Below are 20,538 nucleotides of genomic sequence, written 5' to 3' on the forward strand. Positions count from 1 at the left end.
GACACATAGATCAGTGGATAAGAATACAGAACCAGGCTGGGCATGGTGGCTCACACTGTAATCCCAGCTCTTTGGGAGGCTGAGGCAGGCAGATTGTCTGAGGTCAGGAGTTCGAGATTAGCCTGGCTAACATGGTGAAACCTCATCTCTACTTAAAATACAAAAATTAGCTGTGTGTGGTGGCACACGCCTGTAGTTCAGCTATTCCAGAAGCTGAGGCAGGAGAACTGCTTGAACCCGGGAGGTGGAGGTTGCAGTGAGCCAAAATGGCACCACTGCACTCCAGTCTGGGCAACAGAGCAAGACTCCATCTTTAAAAAAAAAAAAAATACAAAACACACAGATAAATCTATGAACTCATTTTTGACAAAGGTGCCAAGAACATACATTGGGACAAAGACAGTCTCTTTAATAAATGGCACTGGAAAACTGGATATCCATAGGCAAAAGAATTAAACTAGACCCCTTTCTCTAGACATATACAAAATCTACTAAAAGAAAACATCGGGGAGGCCAGGCGCGGTGGCTTACACCCATAATCTCAGCACTTTGGGAGGCTGAGGCGGGCAGGTTGCTTGAGCCCTGGTGTCCAAGACCAGTCTGGGCTACACACTGAGACCTCGTCTCTACAAAAAACACAAAAATTAGCCAGGCATGGTGGCATACACTTGTAGTCCCAGCTATTTGGGAGGCTAAGGTGGGAGGATTGATTGAGGCTGGGAAGTCAAGGCTGCAATGAGCCATGATTGCACCACTTATACACCAGTCTGGGAGACAGAGCAAAACGCTGTCTCAAAAAAAAAAAAAAAATTAGTCGGGCTTGGTGGCACACACCCAATAGTCGCAGCTACTCAGCAGGCTGAGGTAGAAAGATAGCTTCAGCCCAGGAGGTTGAGGCTACAGTGACCTGTGTTCACACTACTGCACTCCAGCCTGGGCTACAGAGCGAGACCCTGTCACAACAAAAGACATGCAAATGACAAACAGGTATATAAAAAGGTGCTCGACATCGCTGATCCTCAGAGAAATACAAATAAAACTACAAGCAGGTATCATCTCACGCCAGTCGAAATGGCATTTATCCAAAAGTCAGGCAGGAACAAATGCTGGAGAGAAGAAGCAGAAAAGAAAACCCTCGTACACTCTTGGTGGGAATGTAATGGAGGTTCCTCTGAAAATAGAGATACCTTACAATCCAGCAATCCCACTCCTAGGCATATATCCCGCCCCCCACCACCAAACAAAAGGAAAATAGTGTATGGAAAAGATATCTGCGTTCCCACGTTTACTGCGGCACTATTCACAACAGCCAAGATTTGGAAGCAACCTCAGTGTACATCAGCAGATGACTGGATTTTTAAAATGTGGTAAATACACACAATTGAGGACTATTCAGCCATAAAAGAATGAGAGCCTGTCGTTGGCAACAACGTGGATGGCACTGGAGGTCATTATGTTAAGTGAAATAAGCCAGGCACAGAAAGAATGTCACATGTTCTCACTATGGGAGCTAAAAATTAAAACAACTGAACTCATGGAGATAGAGCATAGGAGGATGGTTACCAGAGGCTGGGAAGGCGAGTGGAGGAGTATCTGGGGGGAAGTAGAGAGGGTTAATGGGTACAAAAAAATAGAAAGAATGAATAAGACCTAGTATTTGCTAGCACAACAGGGTGAATATAGTCAAAAAATAATTTAGTTGTTCATGGCTGGTCAAGGTGGCTCACACCTGTAATCCCAGCACCTTGGGAGGCCAAGGCAGGTGGATCACCTGAGGTCAGGAGTTCAAGACCCGCCTGGCCAACATGGCGAAAAATATAAAAAATACAAAAATACAAAAATTAGCCAGGACTGGTGGCGTGCGCCTGTAGTTTCAGCTACTCGGGAGGCTGAGGCAGAAGAATCTCTGGAACCCAGGAGGCGGAGGTTGCAGTAAGCAGAGATCGCACCACTGTACTCCAGCCTGAGCTACAGAGCGAGACTCCACCTAAAAAAAAAAAGTTGCTCATTTAAAAATAACTACATATATAATCGGATTGCCTGTAACACAAAGGATTGAATATTTGAGGTAACAGATACCCCATCTGCCCTGATGTGTTTGTTACACATTGCATGCCTGCATCAAAACATCTATCTAATGTACCTCATAGACATATCTAATATATACCCAAAAAATTAAAAATTAAAATTAAAAAACCACTTATATACATTTGGAAACTGCAATTAAACAAAAAAGTTTGTAATAACATTAAAAATAAAATCGGCTGTGGCCGGGTGCAGTGGCTCACACCTGTAATCCCAGCACTTTGGGAGGCCAAGGTGGGCGGATCACCTGAAGTCAGGAGTTCGAGATCAGCCTGACCAACATGGTGAAACCCTGTCTCTATAATAAATAAATAAACAAATAAATAAATAAATAAAATCAGCTGAACTGTACACTTAAAATAATAAATTTTATGTGTATTAACCACTATAAAATTTAAAAAATTATTTTTATAAAGATAGTCTCTGTGCCAAACAAAATACACCATGAAATTGAGACAAATTTGACATAGTATGTGGAAGACTGGTGCACTGAAGCTGCAGAACATTGCTGAGAGAAGTTAAAGGTGTCCTATATAAATGAGGAGGTGTGTGTGCTCGCGGATCAGAAGATCCAATATTGTTTAGCTGCATAGCTACAATGCACTTGCAATCAAATTTTCACTAGGTTCTTTGTGGAAACTGAGAAGCCTGTTCTAAGCTTTCAGTAGAAATATAAAGGACCTAGAATAGCCAAAACAATTTTTTAAACCAAGAATAATTTTGGAAAACTCACACTGCTTTCAAAACTTACTATAAAACTACAGTGGCTAGGCGCAGTGGCTCACGCCTGTAATCCCAACTCTTTGGGAGGCCAAGGCAGGTGGATTACCTGAAGTCAGGAGTTCGAGACCAGCCTGGCCAACATGATGAAACCCTATCTCTACTAAAAATAGAAAAAAATTATCCGGGTGTGGTGGCGGGCTCCTATAATCCCAGCTTCTCAGGAGGCTGAGGCAGGGAGATTCCCTTGAACCTAGGAGGTGGAGGTTGCAGTGAGCCGGGATTGTGTTGTTGCACTCCAGCCTGGGTGACAGAGTGAAACTTCATCTCAAAAAAAAAAAAAAAGATCATAACCTAAATAAAAAATCTAAACATATAAAACTTCTGCTCTTCTAAAGACTCTGTTGAGAAAATTTGCCTGTAATCTCAGCACTTTGGGAGGCTGAGGCAGGAGGATTGCTTGAGTCCAGGAGTTCAAGACCAGTTTGGGCAACATAGCAAGACTCCATCTCTACAAAAAACAAGTTTTAAAAATTAGCTGGGCATAATGGCACTTGCCTGTAGTCCTAGCTACTCAGGAGGTTAAGGTGGGAGGATCACTTCAGCCCAGGGAGTCACAGCTACAGTGAGCCATGATCATGCCACTGCACTCCAGTCAGGGTGCCAGAGCAAAACCCTGTCTCTCCAAAAAGAAAAAAAAAGAGAAGCCTGGGCACAGTGGCTCACACCTGTAATCCCAGCACTTTGAGAGGCTAAGGTGGGTTGATCACAAGGTCAGGAGTTCGAGACCAGTCTGACCAACATGGTGAAATCCCGTCTCTACTAAAAATACAAAAATTAGCCTGGTATGGTGGTACATGCCTGCAATCCCAGCTACTCAGGAGGCTAAGGCAGGAGAATCATTTGAACCTAGAAGGCGGATGTTGCAGTGAGCCAAGATTGTGCCACTGCACTCCAGCCTGGGCAACAGAGAGAGACACCATCTCAAAAAAAATAAAATAAAATAAAATACAAAGCACAGACTGGGACAGAATATTTGTAAAACACATTATCTGATAAAGAACTTGTTTCTAGCATATATAAAGAACCCTCACAACTCACAAGCAACTCAGTGAGAAACTAGGCAAAAGGCTTGAACACTTCATCACAGAAAACATACAAAGGGCTATTTAGTTAAAAAGATGTTCAATATCATTAATCAAGGAAATGCAAATTAAAACAACAATGAGGCACTACTACACATGCATGAGAAAGGCCAAAATCCAGAGCCCTGACAACGCCAAATGCTGGAGAGGATATGGAGCAAGAGGGACTCTCATTCACTGTGGATTTTAATAGCCTTTACTTTTTAGTCACAGAAAAATTGAGCAGAGGTACAGATTTCCCATATACCCTCCACCCCTGCACAATGCATAGCCACCCCTTTTATCAACATTACGGAACACAGGATACTAGGAGTGAACCCTGATGTAAACTATGGGCTCTGGGTGGCCATAGTGCATAGAGGTAGGTTCATCGGCTGTAACAATGTGCACGCTGGTGGGGGCATTGTGCCTTTAGCTCAGATTTGCCTCAGAGGGACACCTCAGTGGACAAGGGTAGGCTTGGACAAGGAACCGTCTGTTGGGTTTATCAGCAGCTGTTTGGAAGAAGGCTTGCTCATCACCTGATCACCATTTTGGTTCCTGAAAGCTCTAGGGAGAAAATAGTTCAGCCCAGATGTATGTAAAGGTATGCAAGCATAAAGTGGTTCTGTTCTAGACCAGAATCAGGAAAAATGCCTGCCATGGAACCTAAAACTACATGTAGCTAAAGAACTGTGGGCAGGACTCCCAGGGGAGGCCCTCTCTCCAAGACCCAGGGGTGCAGGCAGGAAGTCCATGAACCACCTCGAGAGCAAAGAGACCAGTGATTACCAAGAAGACACAGGAGTAAAGGGGGATGCTGGCAGAGGATAGTGCTGGAAAAGATCAGAGGGGCAGATGGCTGGCAGCTCTCATCCCTACCTCCCTGCCCTTCCTGTGCCATGTGGCTCACAGGCCCACCACCAAATGCACACATTAGAACCAGAGCTCTATGAGTTAAACACGATCCATGGCAGGTAGAATGTTGGAAGGGACAAAGTCCTGCTCCACTTAGATGAGCAGATCCCAAGACAAGCCTCAAATCAGGGAGGGTGGGGTATGCAGGTGTGAGAGGTGGGTGAATGACATTGTTAGAAAAATAATACCATAAAGCTGGAGGTTTTCAGAATGAATGGCTTGATCTAGGCCACCTTAAAAGTATTATGACCAGGCACGATGGCTCATCCCTATAATCTCAGCACTTTGGAAGGCCAAGGCAAGAGGACCACTTGAGGCCAGGAGTTAGAGACCAGCCTAGGCAACACAGGGAGACCCCATCTTCAAAAACATGTTTTTAATTAGCTGGGTGTGGTGGCATGTGCCTGTAATCCTAACCAGTGGGAGGCTGAGACAAGAGGACCACCTGAGCCCAGGAGTTAAGAGGCTGCAGTGAGCTATGATCGTGCCACTACACTCCAGCCTGGGTGACAGAGCAAGACCCTGTCTCAAAAACAAAATACACACACACACACACACGTGCAAAGAAGTATAATTCATTATATTAAAAAAAAAAAAAAGGTCTATATTGGCCAGGTGCGTTAGCTCACGTCTGTAACCCCAGCACTTTAGGGGCCCGAGGTGGGTGGATCACTTGAGGTCAGGAGTTTGAGACTAGCCTAGCCAATGTGGTGAAACTCCATCTCTACTAAAAATACAAAAATTAGCCAGGCATGGTGGCAGTTGCCTGTAATCCCAGTTACTTGGGAGGCTGAGGCAGGAGAATTGCTTGAACCCAAGAGGCGGAGATTGCAGTGAGTTGGGATCACGCCACTGCACTCCAGCCTGGGCCACAGAACGAGACTCTGTCTCAAAAAAAAAAAAAAAAAAAAAAAGTCTAGGTTTTTATGTTTTTATTCCAGGTTAAAGGAAGAGGCTCAATTAAGAAGTAGGTTGGTTATTTATTTATTTATTTATTTATTTTTTGAGACAGAGACTTACTCTGTCACTAAGCCTGGAATGCAGAGGCATGATCATAGCTCACTGCAGCCTTGACCTCCCAGGCTCAAGCAATCCTCCCACCTCAGCTTCCCAAAATGCTGCAACTACAGACACACACCAGCACACCCAGCTCATTTTTTTTTAGTAGAGATGGGGTATCACTGTGTTGTCCAGGCCGGTCTCCAACTCCTAGGTTCAAGTGATCCTCCTGCCTCAGCCTCCCAAAGTGGGATTACAAGCATGAGCCACTGCACCCGGCCTGAAGTGGGAATTTTTGACATTTATTCTAAAAATCAATGTTGAATGAGGCAGACATGTCATCTGGAAACCAGACTTCAAGTCAGAAGAGCACATTCCCCTTTGCACCCAAGCCCCTCCCTTAATTTGGCTTGTGATTACTCCCCTTGTTGAACGGGAAAATTTCAGAGTAAAATGTCACGCCCGTGCAGGAAGAACTTGCCATGGATTTTAAAATCTCTCTGCAGGGTGAAAGATACAGGTCATGCTGCTTCAGTTCTGAGTCAGGGAGTCCGAGAAGAGGCACTGAGGCCGAGGAGCAGAGCACGGGCTCTGAAGTCCGACTCCCCACTTTCTGGCTGCTGACCCTGTGCCTCAGTCTCCCCATCTGTAGAACAGGGATAATAACAGTACCTATTGTCTAGGGCTACTATGAGGCTAAATGCATCACTACAGGGCAAGCCCTTGCAGGCATATACGACCAGCTTGGCTACTGTTAACCATTACCCAGCGGTTTGGGTTTAGAATGTTGGCAAACCTTCTTTCCAACCAGAAAGAAGGTTCTGGTAACCTGAATGTCACCCAACTCAACTCCCTCCATGTGAGAAAGAGGGAGAGCTGATGGCAGTCAGGTTCCCATCCTCTGACTGGGTCTTGAAAGAAAATCAACCAAGGAGAAAAGTTCCCACTTCTGGCCACAAAGGCTGATCCTACTTGGTGCACGGAGCTGGCGAGGAAGTGTGCGTGGTCTGGGGCCTGAGCCTAGACTGGGGCTACCATGTTGGAGACCTCTGTCCTGTGCAGACATGTCCCGAGACCCACCCCCAGCCCTTCCTTGCCACCCCCAGGCATGGAGCAGAGGAACTGTTAATACCTGCCCGCCCTCAGCCAGGGAAGAAGTGCCGGTCTACAGGGCTGGGAGGGGCATAAACGGTGGGCCGGGGGTGCCTGGAGCAAGCTTCGTCTTACTCACATCTCGCCCACACTTTCCCCCTTGTCTTAGTTCTAGGGTTAGAGGTGGTGGTGTGTCCAAACCATGACGACAGCTGGGAGATCTGAATAAACTAATCCACTTCACCCGGCCCAACCCCACTCCTAACAGCCCCTGTAGCCACCAGCCAACAAATTCATCCCGAATTCCTCAAATGTGCCACGCACTTTCCCGTCTTCGTGTGTTTGTTCAACGGCCCACTTCCTCTACTGACTGACCCTACGTGGCCCAGCCTACCCACTGGCAGGAGAGGACCCTGCCCACGGCTGGTGCAGTGGAAGTGAATAAATTTTCTGTGTGACATTTACCCAAACCCTACCTTTTCTCACATGACCCAGGAGTTCTATTTCTTGGAATTCACCCTAAGGACATGACCGTACAAAGACTTACTCACAAGACACCTTCAGCTATTAACAATCATGTTTCTAGCCAGGCGTGGTGGCTTCCACCTATAATCCCAGGACTTTGGGAGGCCAAGGTGGGCAGACCACTTTGAGGCCAGGAGTTTGAGACCAACCTGGCCAACATGGTGAAACCCCACCTCTATTAAAAATATAAAAAATTCGGCGGGCATGGTAACACACACTTGTTGTTTCAGCTGCTTGGGAGGCGGAGGTATGAGAATCACTTAAACCCAGGAGGTAGAAGTTGCAGTTAGCCCAAATCATGCCACTGCACTCCAGCCTGGGACACAGAGCTAGACTCTGCCTCAAAAAAAAAAAAATCCTATTTCTGAAGAGAGTGTTTGACAACAGAAAAAAGGCTAAAAATGTATTACTAAGCAGAAAAGGAAAACCATACAGGATGTAAGCTTTGTTAAATACATGTATTATTATTATTATTATTTGAGATGGAGTCTCTCTCTGTAGCCCAGGCCAGAGTACAGTGGCGCAATCTCGGCTCACTGCAACCTCCGCCTCCCGGGTCCTGGTTCAAGTAATTCTCCTACCTCAGCCTCCCAAGTAGCTGGGATTACAGGCACGAGCCATCATGTCCAGCTAATTTTTGTATTTTTTAGTAGAGATGAGGTTTCACCATGTTGGCCAGTCTGGACTTGAACTCCTGACCTCATGATCTGCCTGCCTCAGCCTCCCAAAGTGTTGGGATTACAGGCGTTAGCCACCGTGCCCGGCCCATGTATTATGTTTAAAACACATCAAAGAAAAACCAAGGCCGGGCGCGGTGGCTCACATCTGTGATCCCAGCACTCTGGGAGGCTGAGCGGGTAGATCACAAGGTCAGGAGCTCAAGACCAGCTTGGCTAATGTGATGAAACCCATTTCTATTAAAAATTTAAAAACTAGCTGGGCGTGGTGGCATGCACCTGTAATCCCAGCTACTCAGGAGGCTGAGGCAGGAGGATTGCTTGAACGTGGGAGGCAGATGTTACACTGAGTTGAGATGGCGCCACTGCACTCCAGCCTGAGTGACATAGCGAGACGCTGCCCCTGCCAAAAAAAAGCTAGAAACAGATCAAAGTGCTAACAGCATCTCTCTCCAGGTGGTGGGACTGCAGACGTGGATTCTTGTTGCCTTTGCTCTTTCATTTAGTTCGATCAGGACATCCACTGTCAGTGTGCCCTGTCTTCTGGCAACGGCACCTCAACTCCTCTGGAAAATCAGGCCTCTGTCACCAGCTGTGGCCTTTTAGGACAGTCCATCAGGGCACCCAGGGCTAGGTGTGGGACCCAAGCTCAGCTGATGGGCCTCCCTCTCCTGGGACTATGAATCTTGGGCAATGAAACCCAAGGATGGAGAAAGGGGGTTCCAGCATCTTGGACTCTTCGCTGGAGAGTCTGTGAGCTCTGCCCCTGTGGTCTCAGGCCTGCTTCCTCAGGCTTCCCTTTGATTCCCTGAGCAAAGCAACATCCTTCTAATCGGTCCTGCCTTTGTTCAAGTTAGCCAGAGGCTGTTGATGTTGCTGGGACTAGGGTCCTAACTGACATCCCCTTCCTCTTATATCTGCACTGTTTCCAAATCCTCTCCAGTGAGTGAATGCTAGCTACCTGCCGGGGAACATACAGGCAGACCCAGAGCAGGCCTCACTGCCTGGGCAAGCGTCAGACCCGGTACATGAGCTGCCTCATCCCTCGGAGCCTCAGTTTCTTCATCTGTCAAATCAGAAGAGTTTTCTTGTTTCACAGGCAGCTGTTATAAACGTCAAAAGTGATAATAGAAGGACAGCGCCTGGCGTATCAAAGCGTCAAATGAGCTGCAAGCACTGTTGCTCGCAGGTATTTAGTAACTCTCTGTTGGACAAATGAATCTACTCATCTAACAACAAACGCTGAGTACTCACGGTGTGCTGCCCTGCACTGGGCGCTGGGCTTGACAGCGGGCAGGACGGTGAGAGCCCAGCCTGCACAGGTCCCGGCCCAGTCGGGAGATGGACAAAGAACAAGCCACAGATGAAAACGTAAACCCATTTCAATGGTGGGAAGCGTTATCCAAAAACCAAGGTGGACAAAGAATACACTTAAACATGACGGTCACAAAATATGGGGAGACTTCTGGGCGGAGGCCTCACGGATGAGAAGGCACCAGGACTGGGGATGGGAGGAGAACATTCCGAGCCAAAAGCTGCTGGAAAAGCAGATGGGGAGGGGGCCCCGGTGGATGGAGAGGCAGGCAGGCCCTGCAGGTCATGCCCAGGCATGTGCACATGGTTTCTAAAGGGAAACCATAAAGAGGTTTCAACCATAAAGGTTTCAAGAGGAGCTGCCATGATCTGCTGTGTGAGAGGCCTTGTCAGCCTGCGTGGAACTGAGAGGAGCAGACAGTTTAGGAGGCCCCGTCAGCTGTTCTAGGAGGAAACGCCAGGGTAGTGGCAGTGAGAAGAGAGAAGCGGACATGTGCCAGGCGCAGTTTAGAAGTCAGTCCCAGAAGACATGGGACGTACCGACACGCTGGAGGTGAGCGGTTAGAGAAGATTCATCAGGATGGCCCCTGACTTCCAACCTGAGGCCGGCAGACAGCAGTGCCACCCACTGGGAGGGAAGGAAGGACACGGCAAGGAAATCAGCACCCCAGGGACAGATACGTTGGGTCTGAGTGTCTGGAGCTTGAGGGCAGTCCAGGGCTGAGGCTACAAAGGTGGGACGATCGGCACAAAGTCAGTATCTAATCCCCAGGAACAGATGAATGAGGCCTTGTTGTTAATCTCACTCCCATAGTTGCTGGTCGACCACCATGGCCACCCAGTGAAACTCCAGCTAAAATAGTGACTGCCTCAGCCTCCTCCTGAGTAACTGGAAGTACACTGTGCCAGGCCATGAATTTCATTTAAATATAGAATCCAGGCCAGGCCTGGTGGCTCATGCCTCGAATCCCAGCACTTTGGAAGGCCAAGGCGGGTGGATGACCTGAGCTCAGGAGTCTGAGACCAGTCCGGCCAACATGGCAAAACCCTGTCTCTATTACAAATACAGAAAAAATTAGCTGGGCCTGGTGGTGGACACTTGTAATCTCAGCTACTGAGGAGGCTGAGGCAGGAGAATCGTTTGAACCCTGGAGGCAGAGGTTGCAGTAGCCGAGATCGTGCCACTGCACTCCAGCCTGGGTGACGACAAGAGCAAAACTCCATCATCAAAAAAAAAAAGGAATCCAGAGAGAAAGGTCATGTGAAGACCCCTGAAAGAACTCATGCCTGAAGGTTTGACGCCCCCAGAGCAGGAGGGGCTCCAGGATGAAGATCTCACCTTCCTGAGCTTGGGAAGAGCTGCTCTGGCCTCCAGCACGAGCGCCTCCTCCAGGGTCACAGACCTTTCCTCTGGGTTTGGCCACTTCAAGTTCCCAATTTCCAGAAAGGTCTCAATGTCATGCAATTCTAATTCTTTTCAATGAAGATAATAAAGTGAGTAAATAGCAAAATGAACTTTACCCAGCTCACCTTTGTGAGACTTTCCATGGAAATATATCCACGTGCCTCCAGGCCCTCCCCAGCTATGGTTCTCACCCTTCAAAGGCCTGCTCTGGGCCAGGCTGACCTGACACGGTGACAGGTACTCTTCCCAGAGAACTTGCATCATAACGAGTCCCCATCTAGAGCCTCAGGCTGGGGCTGGAGAGGGCCCTGGGGAGCGGGAGCTACTGTCACAGAGGTGGGGGAGTGCTGCGAGGGTCCATCCCCTTTCCACAGGCAGGCTGGGTCCCACACCCCTCACCTGTTTGAACACAGGTGAGGTCCAGCTGAGCAGATGCATGCCTTACCTTCTCATAGGGACAGTACTTGAACATCTTGATGGGGCTTGTGCAGATGAAGACGTCAGTGCTGTCAACAAGAGAAGGGAGGCTGAGTGGCAAGCCTGCAGCCCTTGACTCACCACCCGAGGCCCTCCCCACTTGCCCCGGCTGAGCGGAGAGCCTGCAGCCCCCGACTCACCACCCGAGGCCCTCCCCACCTGCCCCGCCTTCACAGGGCTGGACCCTTTGAGTCTGAACCCTTCACCTGCTGTGGGAGCCCCACCACCCTGTACTATCTCCATGCCAGAGGCATTGGCCTCGTGTGTCTGCCCCATCCCATGGCCCTGGGCAGCCACATGACCCTACCCTGGCCATGGGCAGCCAGCTCTGGGCTGGACATCTGCCTGCAGGGCCTCCTGTGATGCAGAGAGGTAAGTCAAGAAATCTATGAGGAAGAAGGATTCTAGTGTGCAAGTCCCCTGGCCCGGGGAACACAGAGAAGGGGCCTACTCCATGCTGGGCTGAGCCCTGCAGTGATCGAGTCCCTGAAAGACAGGCCTGGCTTGGCTCAGCATGAGGAGCACCAAGTCCCCGGGGTCGCAGTGCTGTGCTGTAACCATGGGGCAGCTGACCCAAATGGCCTCCCAGGTGCCTGCACCCTCATGCCCACAGGGCCCTAGCCCTCACTAATGGGGCCACTTGGTCCCAAACACCCTCATGAGGCCGGCATTCGCCACTGGAACCTGTACCTCCTGTGCATTTTGCTGAGCCTCTGGAAGACAGAACTTTGCTGATGCTCTCTCTCTGGCAAACGAGTCCCCCAAGAGGCAGAGGTGAGACTGTCAGGTTCCTGGGCACAGGGTGTGCCCTCTCATTACCTGACTCTTGGCACTACCTCCGCCAGCCATGCCAGCCCCTCTCCTGAAGACTCAGCCTCTCCCCAACATCCTCACTCCTGCCCCAACCGAAACTGGCCTCACATCAAGGGTGCACCTCCCCAGCTCGCCTCTGAGTGAGAGCTGCCTCTTCCTCACACCCCACAGACTTCAGAGATGGCGGCGTCTTCCTTCTCCATTGCTCCTTCCAGATCCCTGATGCCAGTACCCACACCCTATAGCACATCCCTGCTGCCCTTCCTGGCCGCTGTCACCATTGCCAGTTACTATCCCTCATGCACTCTGTCACTGGCTGGACTCTCCACTCCTGCTCCATCGCAGTCCTCAGTGACTTGATACATGTCCACATGTATGTGCGTGCACAGGTGCAGATCCAACACCTTGTCACTCAGTTCCTAACCTTCCCCACCTCCAAACACCTTCCTCTCCACCTCCAAACACCCAACCTCCAATACGTCTCCTACTGTCACCCCATGGAGCTTGGAATCACTTCCCCCCAAATCCTAGTCTCAGGCTTTGCCTCCCTGGCCACCACCCACAACGCTTCAGCACATGTGTTCTCTCATCCTGCACTCAACTCTTCAGCCTCATGGAGACACCGTCCTTGTCCCAACTTGGCGACCCGCCTTTATCCAGCTGGGGCCCAGCCTTTGCTGCCATCCTCTGCTTGCGTTTCTTGTGCTCCACGCAGGCCTGTCTCGCCAGGCCCCTGAAGGAGCCCAGCTATCCCACTCCTCCCACCTGCACCCAAGCAACTCAATGTTGCTGGAGAAGAAAATTCACATCATCAGTTGGACCCATTTCATCTTCAATTCCTGACACTGAGCCAGGGCCTCCAACTGCTTGGCAGCTCTCTCCAGTGCCCTCTCTGGCACTCTGGGCAGAGTCAGGACACATCTGCCTCATTTCCTCAATCTTCTTGTGGGTGAGACTCTGAGTGCACCTCATCATGGATGTGGAAGCTCACCTGCCACTGGGCTCTCTTCCTCCTCCATTCCAGCTCCTCGCCAGGTGCTGGGCCCAGACTCCCCATCTACTCCTCTGCTGACCTCTCCAGGTTGGGTCCAGACCCTCGGGGGCTCTCTGCCTGCACTCCTGCTTTAAACACCTTCTGCATGCTGATGTGTCCCAGCCTCTCTCAGCACCAGCCTTACACCCACCTGGACACCTCACACACCTCATACAGGATTTCCGATGTGGGACATGTGGTCCTCTGCTCTAAAGCCTGTCCTTCCCTGAGTCTTCCCTCAGTTCCTGGACTATTTTAGATAAATAGAGATGATAAAGACGGAATTGTGCTCAAGCAAAACACCTAAAAATCACCTCTTTTTCCTACCTTTCTCCTACCCCCAATATCAGATCCATCCCCAGGTCTTATGGGTCCCACCAAAGCACACATCATCCACCAGCCTCTCTCCACAGACCTCATCCCAGACCCAACTGAGCCGCCTCCCACTGAGCAGCCACAACCATCTCCACTGACTCCTCAGCTTCCAGTTCTCGCTCCCCAAGCATTTCCACCCAGCATCCAGACTGAGTCTTGTTAAACAGCTTTACCGAGGTATAATCAACATGCAATAAACACACATATTAAAAGGGTACAAGTCAATAAATTTGGACATAAAGACACACATGGGAGGCTGAGTGTGGTGGCTCACTCCTGTAATCCCAGCACTTTTGAAGGCCGAGGCGTGTGGATTACCTGAGGTCAGGAGTTCGAGATGAGCCTGGCCAATATGGTGAAACCCTATCTCTACTAAAAATACAAAAATTAGCCTGGCATGGTGGTGCATACCTATAGTCCCAGCTACTGGGGAGGCTGAGGCAGGAGAATTGCTTGAACCTGGGAGGCGGAGGTTGTGGTGAGCCGAGATTGCACCATTGCACTCCAGCCCAGGCAACAAGAGTGAAACTCCATCTCAAACAAATAAATAAATAAATAAAATCCATCAATCGCTTAAAAGATACTTGGGTTGTTTCTACCTTTTGGTTGCTGTGAATTGTGCTGCTGAAACATTCGGGTGTTAGTATTTGTTTGAATACCTGTTTTCAATTCCTTTGGGTATATATCAATGAGTGGAATTGCTGACTCATACAGTAAGTCTATGTCTAACTTTTTTGGTTTTTTTTTGAAATGGAGTCTCACTCTGTCACCCAACCTGGAGTGCAGTAGCATTATCTCAGCTCACTGCAACCCCCACTCCCAGGTTCAAGCAATTTTCCCGCCTCAGCCTCCCAAGTAGCTGAGATTACAAGGCGCCCACCACCACGCCCAGCTAATTTTTGTATTTTTAGTTGAGACGGGGGTTTCACCATGTTAGCCAGGCTGGTCTCCAACTCCTGACCTCAAGTGATCCGCCCTCCTCAGCTTCCCAAAGTGCTGGGATTACAGGCATGAGCCACTGCACCCGGCCTAACATTTTGAGGAAATGTTTTTAAAGGTTTTTTCCACAGCAGCTGCACAACTTTATACTCACACCCACAATGTGAATTGTGGTCTTTTTAGAGACAGTCTATGTTGCTGCCTAGGCTGGCTTAAGGGATCCTCCCTCCTCAGCCTTCCGAGTAGCTGGGACCACAGGTGAGTACCACTCGCCCGGCTCCTCCTTGGGGTTTTGACTTGCATTTCCCTAATGACTGATGATGTTTTCATGTACTTATTGGCCATCTGTATATCTTCATTGGAAAAATATCTATCCAAATGCATTGCCCCAAATCCACATTTTAAAAACCTAAGTTATGGCCAGGCACAGTGGCTCAAGCCTGTAATCCCAGTACTTTGGGAAGTCAAGGACAGCAGATCACCTAAGGTTAGGAGTCTGAGAAGAGCCTGGCCAACATGGTGAAATCCCATCTCTACTAAAAATACAAAAATTAGCCAGGCATGGTGGCAGGCACCTGTAATCCCACCTACTTGGGAGGCTGAGGCAGAAGAATCACTTGAACCCAGGAGGCAGAGGTTGCAGTGAGCCGAGAAAGCGCCGCTGCACTCCAGCCTGGGTGATAAGAGCGAAACTCTGTCTCAAAGAAATAGATAAATAAAAATAGAAACCTAAGTTACAGCAGGGTGTGGTGGCTCACACCTGTAAGCCCAGCACTTTGGGAGTCCGAGGTGTCAGGACGTCAGGAGTTCAAGACCAGCTTGGCCAACACAGTGAAAACCCATCTCCACTAAAAACACAGAAATTAGCCAGGTGTGTTGGCACACACCTGTAGTCCCAGTTACTCAGAAGGTTGAAACAGGAAAATTGCTTTTACCCGGGAGGCAGAGGTTGCAGTGAGCTGAGATCATACCACTGCACTCCAGTCTGGGCAACAGAGTGAGATTGTCTCAAAAAAAAAAAAAAACCAAGTTAGATCACATCAATCTCTCTTCAACCTCACCCTCTGCACCCTGCCCCGCTGCCACCCGCAGCATGCCCCCTAAGTTCCAGTTCCAGCTGTCCAGTTCCTTTATGTTACTCACATAAACGAAGGTCTGGCCCGGCTCAGGGCATTTACGGCTGCTCCTCTCTCGGCCTGCAAGGCCTGTCCCGACTCTTCACTGGCCTGTTCATTCTTACTCTTCAGGTCTGAAGTCAGTTCTCAGCTCCCTAGAGCAAGCTTCCCACCCCACCTAAAGCAGCCCTTCCCGGTTTACTCTCCAGCACAGCACCTTGTTTAGTTCTTCACAGAGCTTATCACAATTGGAAATTATTTTCGTTTATATGTTGTCATCTTCCCTGCTGTGACGTAAACTCCCTGAGGCGTGAGACCTTAGCTGTCTTATTTCCAAATATATCCCCAGTGCTAGCCTAGTACTGGGTGCATATTAAGTGGTAAACTATGTATGTTGAATGAACCCATGAATGAAATGCCTCTTACTCTAGGCTCCACAACAGTGAGCACCATGCTAAAATCAGGTTTAAGTTCTTATCCTTCCAAATGAGTGGTTTCATCCAAAATTGTTATTAAAAAAAAAAAAAAAACATGTTTTTGAAAATCAACAATTACTACGGGATAATGCACATAAAGTTATTCATTTGGCAAATATTTTGAGTGTATGGATGTGCCAGGCATCATTCTGGGAACTGAGAATAGAGCCGGAACCAAGACAATCCCTGACCTCAGGGAGCTGGCATTCGAAAGAGGAAGAGACAGACACAGACATGCAATTTCAGCTTAGAGTACACACCCAGGATCATGGGACAGAACGAGCAGGAGGGGAGGGCAGAGACCTGAGCTGCAGTTGTCAGGGAAGGCCTCTGTGAGGAGCAACATGCAAGGTACTCAGCATAAAAGAGAAAAACAATCTGGCTGTGTGAAGAACTAAGGCAGAAACATTCCGGGAACATGTAACGAGAACAAAGGTCCTAAGACCAGAAACAAGGGGCAGGAAAGAAGCCAGCATGACAGGAGCAGAGGAAGGACAGAGGTTAGAGGGGAAGGCAGGACCAGAGGGCAGACAGCCTTCGCAGGCTGGCTGAGGGAGTGTGGGATTTTAGCACAGTATGAAGCTAGTAGAAGGCTTTAAGCAGTGGGGCTAACATCATCCGAATTTGGTTTAAAAAAAAATCACTGGCTGCTGGGTGGGACACATAAATTTGTAAATCTATATCTGCATATGTAGGGGGTGCACTTCAAAAGGTCTGGATGCATAAACACCAAATTCTTAACTAGGGCAAAAAGGGTGGGCCGAGGCGGGCATATGCAGGGAGATAGGGCAACTGACACATTTTCACACATGCTCACACTATTGGAGTCTTTTATAAGAATATATTCATGGCTGGGCACCTGGCTCACACCTGTAATCCTAGCATTTTGGGAGGCTGAGACAAGTGGATCACTTGAGGTCAGGGGTTTGAAACCAGCCTGGCCAACATGGTGAAACCCCATCTCTACTAAAAATACAAAAAAAATAGCTGGGTGTGGTAGAAGGCACCTGTAATCCCAGCTACTCCAGAGGCTGATGCAGGAGAATCGCCTGAACCCAGGAGGTGGAGGTTGTAGTGAGCCAAGATGGCGCCACTGCACTCCAGCCTGGATGACAGGGCAAGACCATCTCAAATATATATACATATTCATGTATTCCGGAACAATAAAAAGAATGGTCACCCCGAAGATATTCCAAACCAGGTTCTTCAGAACCTGAGGCTCTGCCCAGGGAAGACCTATCTCATGCACAGAGCTGCTGGAACACGGCAGGACATGCCACCGAGGCCATCTCAGGAGAGTCCTCTGGGCGTCTGCTCAACAGTTCTCCTCCTACCTGGAGTCCCCTTGCCCTTCATCACCTGGCAGGTTCCTTTTCATTCCTCAAGATGGCAGCACAGTGGTGCAGCCTCCCTGGGAGAAGCAGTTTCTGCCTGCCTGCACCCCAATGCCACAATTCCTTTGAGATCTATGTTCCAATGCGTACTTACCAGAGAACTCTTTGAAGGTAAGAACTCGCTTACCTATTTATGTGTCTGCAGCCCCTGGGATAAGGCCGAGCATGCAGCAGGTGCTGGATAAAGTCATGAGGATGACTGATCAGCCCTGGTCTCTGCTACTGGGCCCACATCTCTTGTCCTCAGAGTGCCCACTTCAGCACCAGATATACATTTATCACCTCAGTTACTGACAAGTCCCTTCACTTTGTCTAGATACTGGGCACAAACTGACTATAGGAATCTTCTACCAAGTTTAGAATCAAATGGAGATAAAGGACCACTGAGTATGGTCTAGATTTGCATTCCCAAACTGGAATTTCTGGAAAGGTGTTAATAGAGAAGCTATGAAAAAATGTTCTAGCTAGAATACCTTTTTTTTTTTTTTTTTTTTTTTTTTGAAGAGACAGGGTCTTGCTCTGTTGCTCATGCAGGAGTATAGTGGCGTGATCATAGCTCACTGCAGCCTTGAACTCCTGGGCTCAAGTGACCCTCCTGCCTCAGCTTCCCAAGTAGCTAGGACTACAGGGACAGGTCAGCACGCCTGGCTTCTTTTTATTATTATTATTATTATTTTTAGTAGAGACATGATCTTGCTGTGTTGCCCAGGCTGGTCTCAAACTCCTGGGCTCAAGTGATTCTCCTGCCTTGGTCTCCCAAAGTGATGGATTACAGGCATGAGCTACCACACCCCACCCAAGCAAGAATACTTTTGAAGAAAGCTGCATCCTCTCCTACCCCAGTGAAGTGCCACAAAACCCACAAGCAGTTAAAAGCTCTGAAAAGTTCTACGGTGAAGAAGCCAAACTAATCCAGTATTTCCCATACTGTGGTGGCTCAAGGATGCTTTTCTTGTGACATGCCTATTAAATCTTACAGAATGGCAACAGCAGCAGCTAGCATTTGCTTAGCACCTGCTATGTGCCAGGCACTCTACTGAGGACTTTCTCATTATCTCCATTTTACTGAGACCCAGAAAGTTTAATAACTTGCCTGACATCTGAGAGTGAGATTCCAGGGAAGTAAGGATGTGAACCTGGGCAGCCTATGTCCAGGACCCCACTTCAAACCACCATGTCCTGCAGCTTCCCAGCACACAACCATGTGGCTGCAGGACAGCACACATTGATCCAGGCTGTGAGCAGAGTTTTGAAAGCTTAAGTGTGAATGCTATATACATATTCTTTGCCTCTCAAACTCTTGCTACCAACACTATATATACATCAAGTTCATACCATAAATCAGAATAAAATTCACTACTCTGCAGGACCTGGAATCACATCCAAAGATAAATTACTACCAAATAAGGTCTACAATTCAACTCAAACTCTGTATTTTGTGTTTCTCTGACACCTATTTATCATATTAGAACTTTAAAATTTGACAGTGTTTAGAGGCATTTACATGGCACAATGAAGGCCAAATCATACCTTACATTTGATTTGTCATTCAGGTTGCTAAATTCAAGCAAAATGTGGCCAAAAAAAGTTATCCGAGTCTAGAAATGAACCCTTACATTAATGGCCAATTAATTCTCAGCAAGAGTGTCAAGACCATTCAGCAGGGAAAAAAATAGTCTTTTCAATAAATGGAACTGGGACGACTGGATATCTACAAGGAAAAGAATGAAATTTGGCCCCTACCTCACACCATATACAAAAATTAACTCAAAATGGATCATGACCTAAATGGAAGAGCTAAAACTAACACTCTTAAAGAAAACACAGGAGCAAATCTTTGAGACCTTCAGTCAGCAAGGGCTTCTTGATATGACATAAAAATACAAGTGACAAAAGAAAAATACAGGTAAATTGGACTATACCAAAAGTAAAAACATTTGTGTTTCTAAGGGAAAATTAAGAAAGTGAAACAACAGCCTACAGAATGAGAGAATATATTTGTAAATCATGGATTTGATAAGAGACTTGTATCTAGAATATATAAATTACTCTTACAAGTTAACAATGGAAAAAAGGCCAGGCACAGTGGCTCATGCCTGTAATCCCAGCAGAAAGCCAAGGCAGAAGGATCGCTTGAGGCCAGCAGTTCAAGACCAGCTGGGCAATATAGTGAGACCCTGTCTCTACAAAAAATAAAAAAAAAGATAGTGGTATATTCAAAAGTAAGTTATCCTGTGCCTGACCCTATCCAAAAGTTAATGATAAAAAAAGACAACCCAACTGAAAAACTCAACAAAGGATCTGAATAAACATTTCTTTAAAGAAAATTTAAAATGGCCAATAAGCACATGAAAAGATGCTTGAGGCCAGGTGTGGTGTTTCACACCTGTAATCCCAGCACTTGGCACGCCAAGTCAGGCAGATCACTTGAGCCCAGGAATTTGAGCCCAGCCTGGGCAACATGGTGAGACACTGTCTCCACTAAAAATACAAAAAAAAATAGCCAGGCATGGTGGTACATCCCTGTGGTCCCAGCTACTTGGGAGGTTGAAGTGGGAGGATCACTTGAGCCTGGGAGGTGGGGAAGTGGAGGAGGGGCAGGGGTTGCAGTGGACCAAGATCACACCACTGCACTCCAGCCTGGGTGACAGAGCCAGACCCTGTCTAAAAAGAAAAAGATGTGGCCGGTGCAGTGGCTCACGCCTGTAATCCCAGCACTTTGGGAGGCCAAGGTGGGCAGATCACCTGAGGTCAGGAGTCTGAGACCAGGCTGGCTAACATGGTGAAACCCCGTTTCTACTAAAAATACAAAATAATTAGCCGGGCGTGGTACCACAGGCCTGTAATCCCAGCTACTCAGGAGTCGGAGGCAAGAGAACTGCTTGAACCTGGGAAGCGGAGGTTGCAGTGAGCAGAGATTGCGCCATTGCACCCCAGCTTGGGCAACGAGAGCAAAATGATGTCTCAAAAAAAAAAAGACAAAGATGCTTGAGCATCATTAGCCATCAGAGAAATGCAAACCAAAATCACTTCACAACCACCAGGATGGCTAAAGTG

The 20,538-nt window shown here is 48.1% G+C and overlaps 1 protein-coding gene across 2 annotated transcripts in view; it reads right to left on the minus strand.

Annotated features, from left to right (window-relative positions):
• Positions 1–20,538, minus strand: part of LOC135275741 (5'(3')-deoxyribonucleotidase, mitochondrial) — a 35,941-nt gene that overhangs the window by 9,270 nt on the left and 6,133 nt on the right. For both annotated transcript variants that reach the window (XM_064378242.1, XM_064378241.1), the window contains exon 3: positions 11,305–11,365. In XM_064378242.1, the coding sequence (XP_064234312.1) occupies positions 11,305–11,365 (61 nt within the window). The remainder of the gene's footprint in view (positions 1–11,304; positions 11,366–20,538) is intronic.

The sequence above is a fragment of the Aotus nancymaae genome, unplaced genomic scaffold (genome assembly GCF_030222135.1).
Source record: "Aotus nancymaae isolate 86718 unplaced genomic scaffold, 86718_ANA_hifiasm-v0.15.2.pri h1tg000018l, whole genome shotgun sequence".
Taxonomy (NCBI): Eukaryota; Metazoa; Chordata; class Mammalia; order Primates; family Aotidae; genus Aotus; species Aotus nancymaae.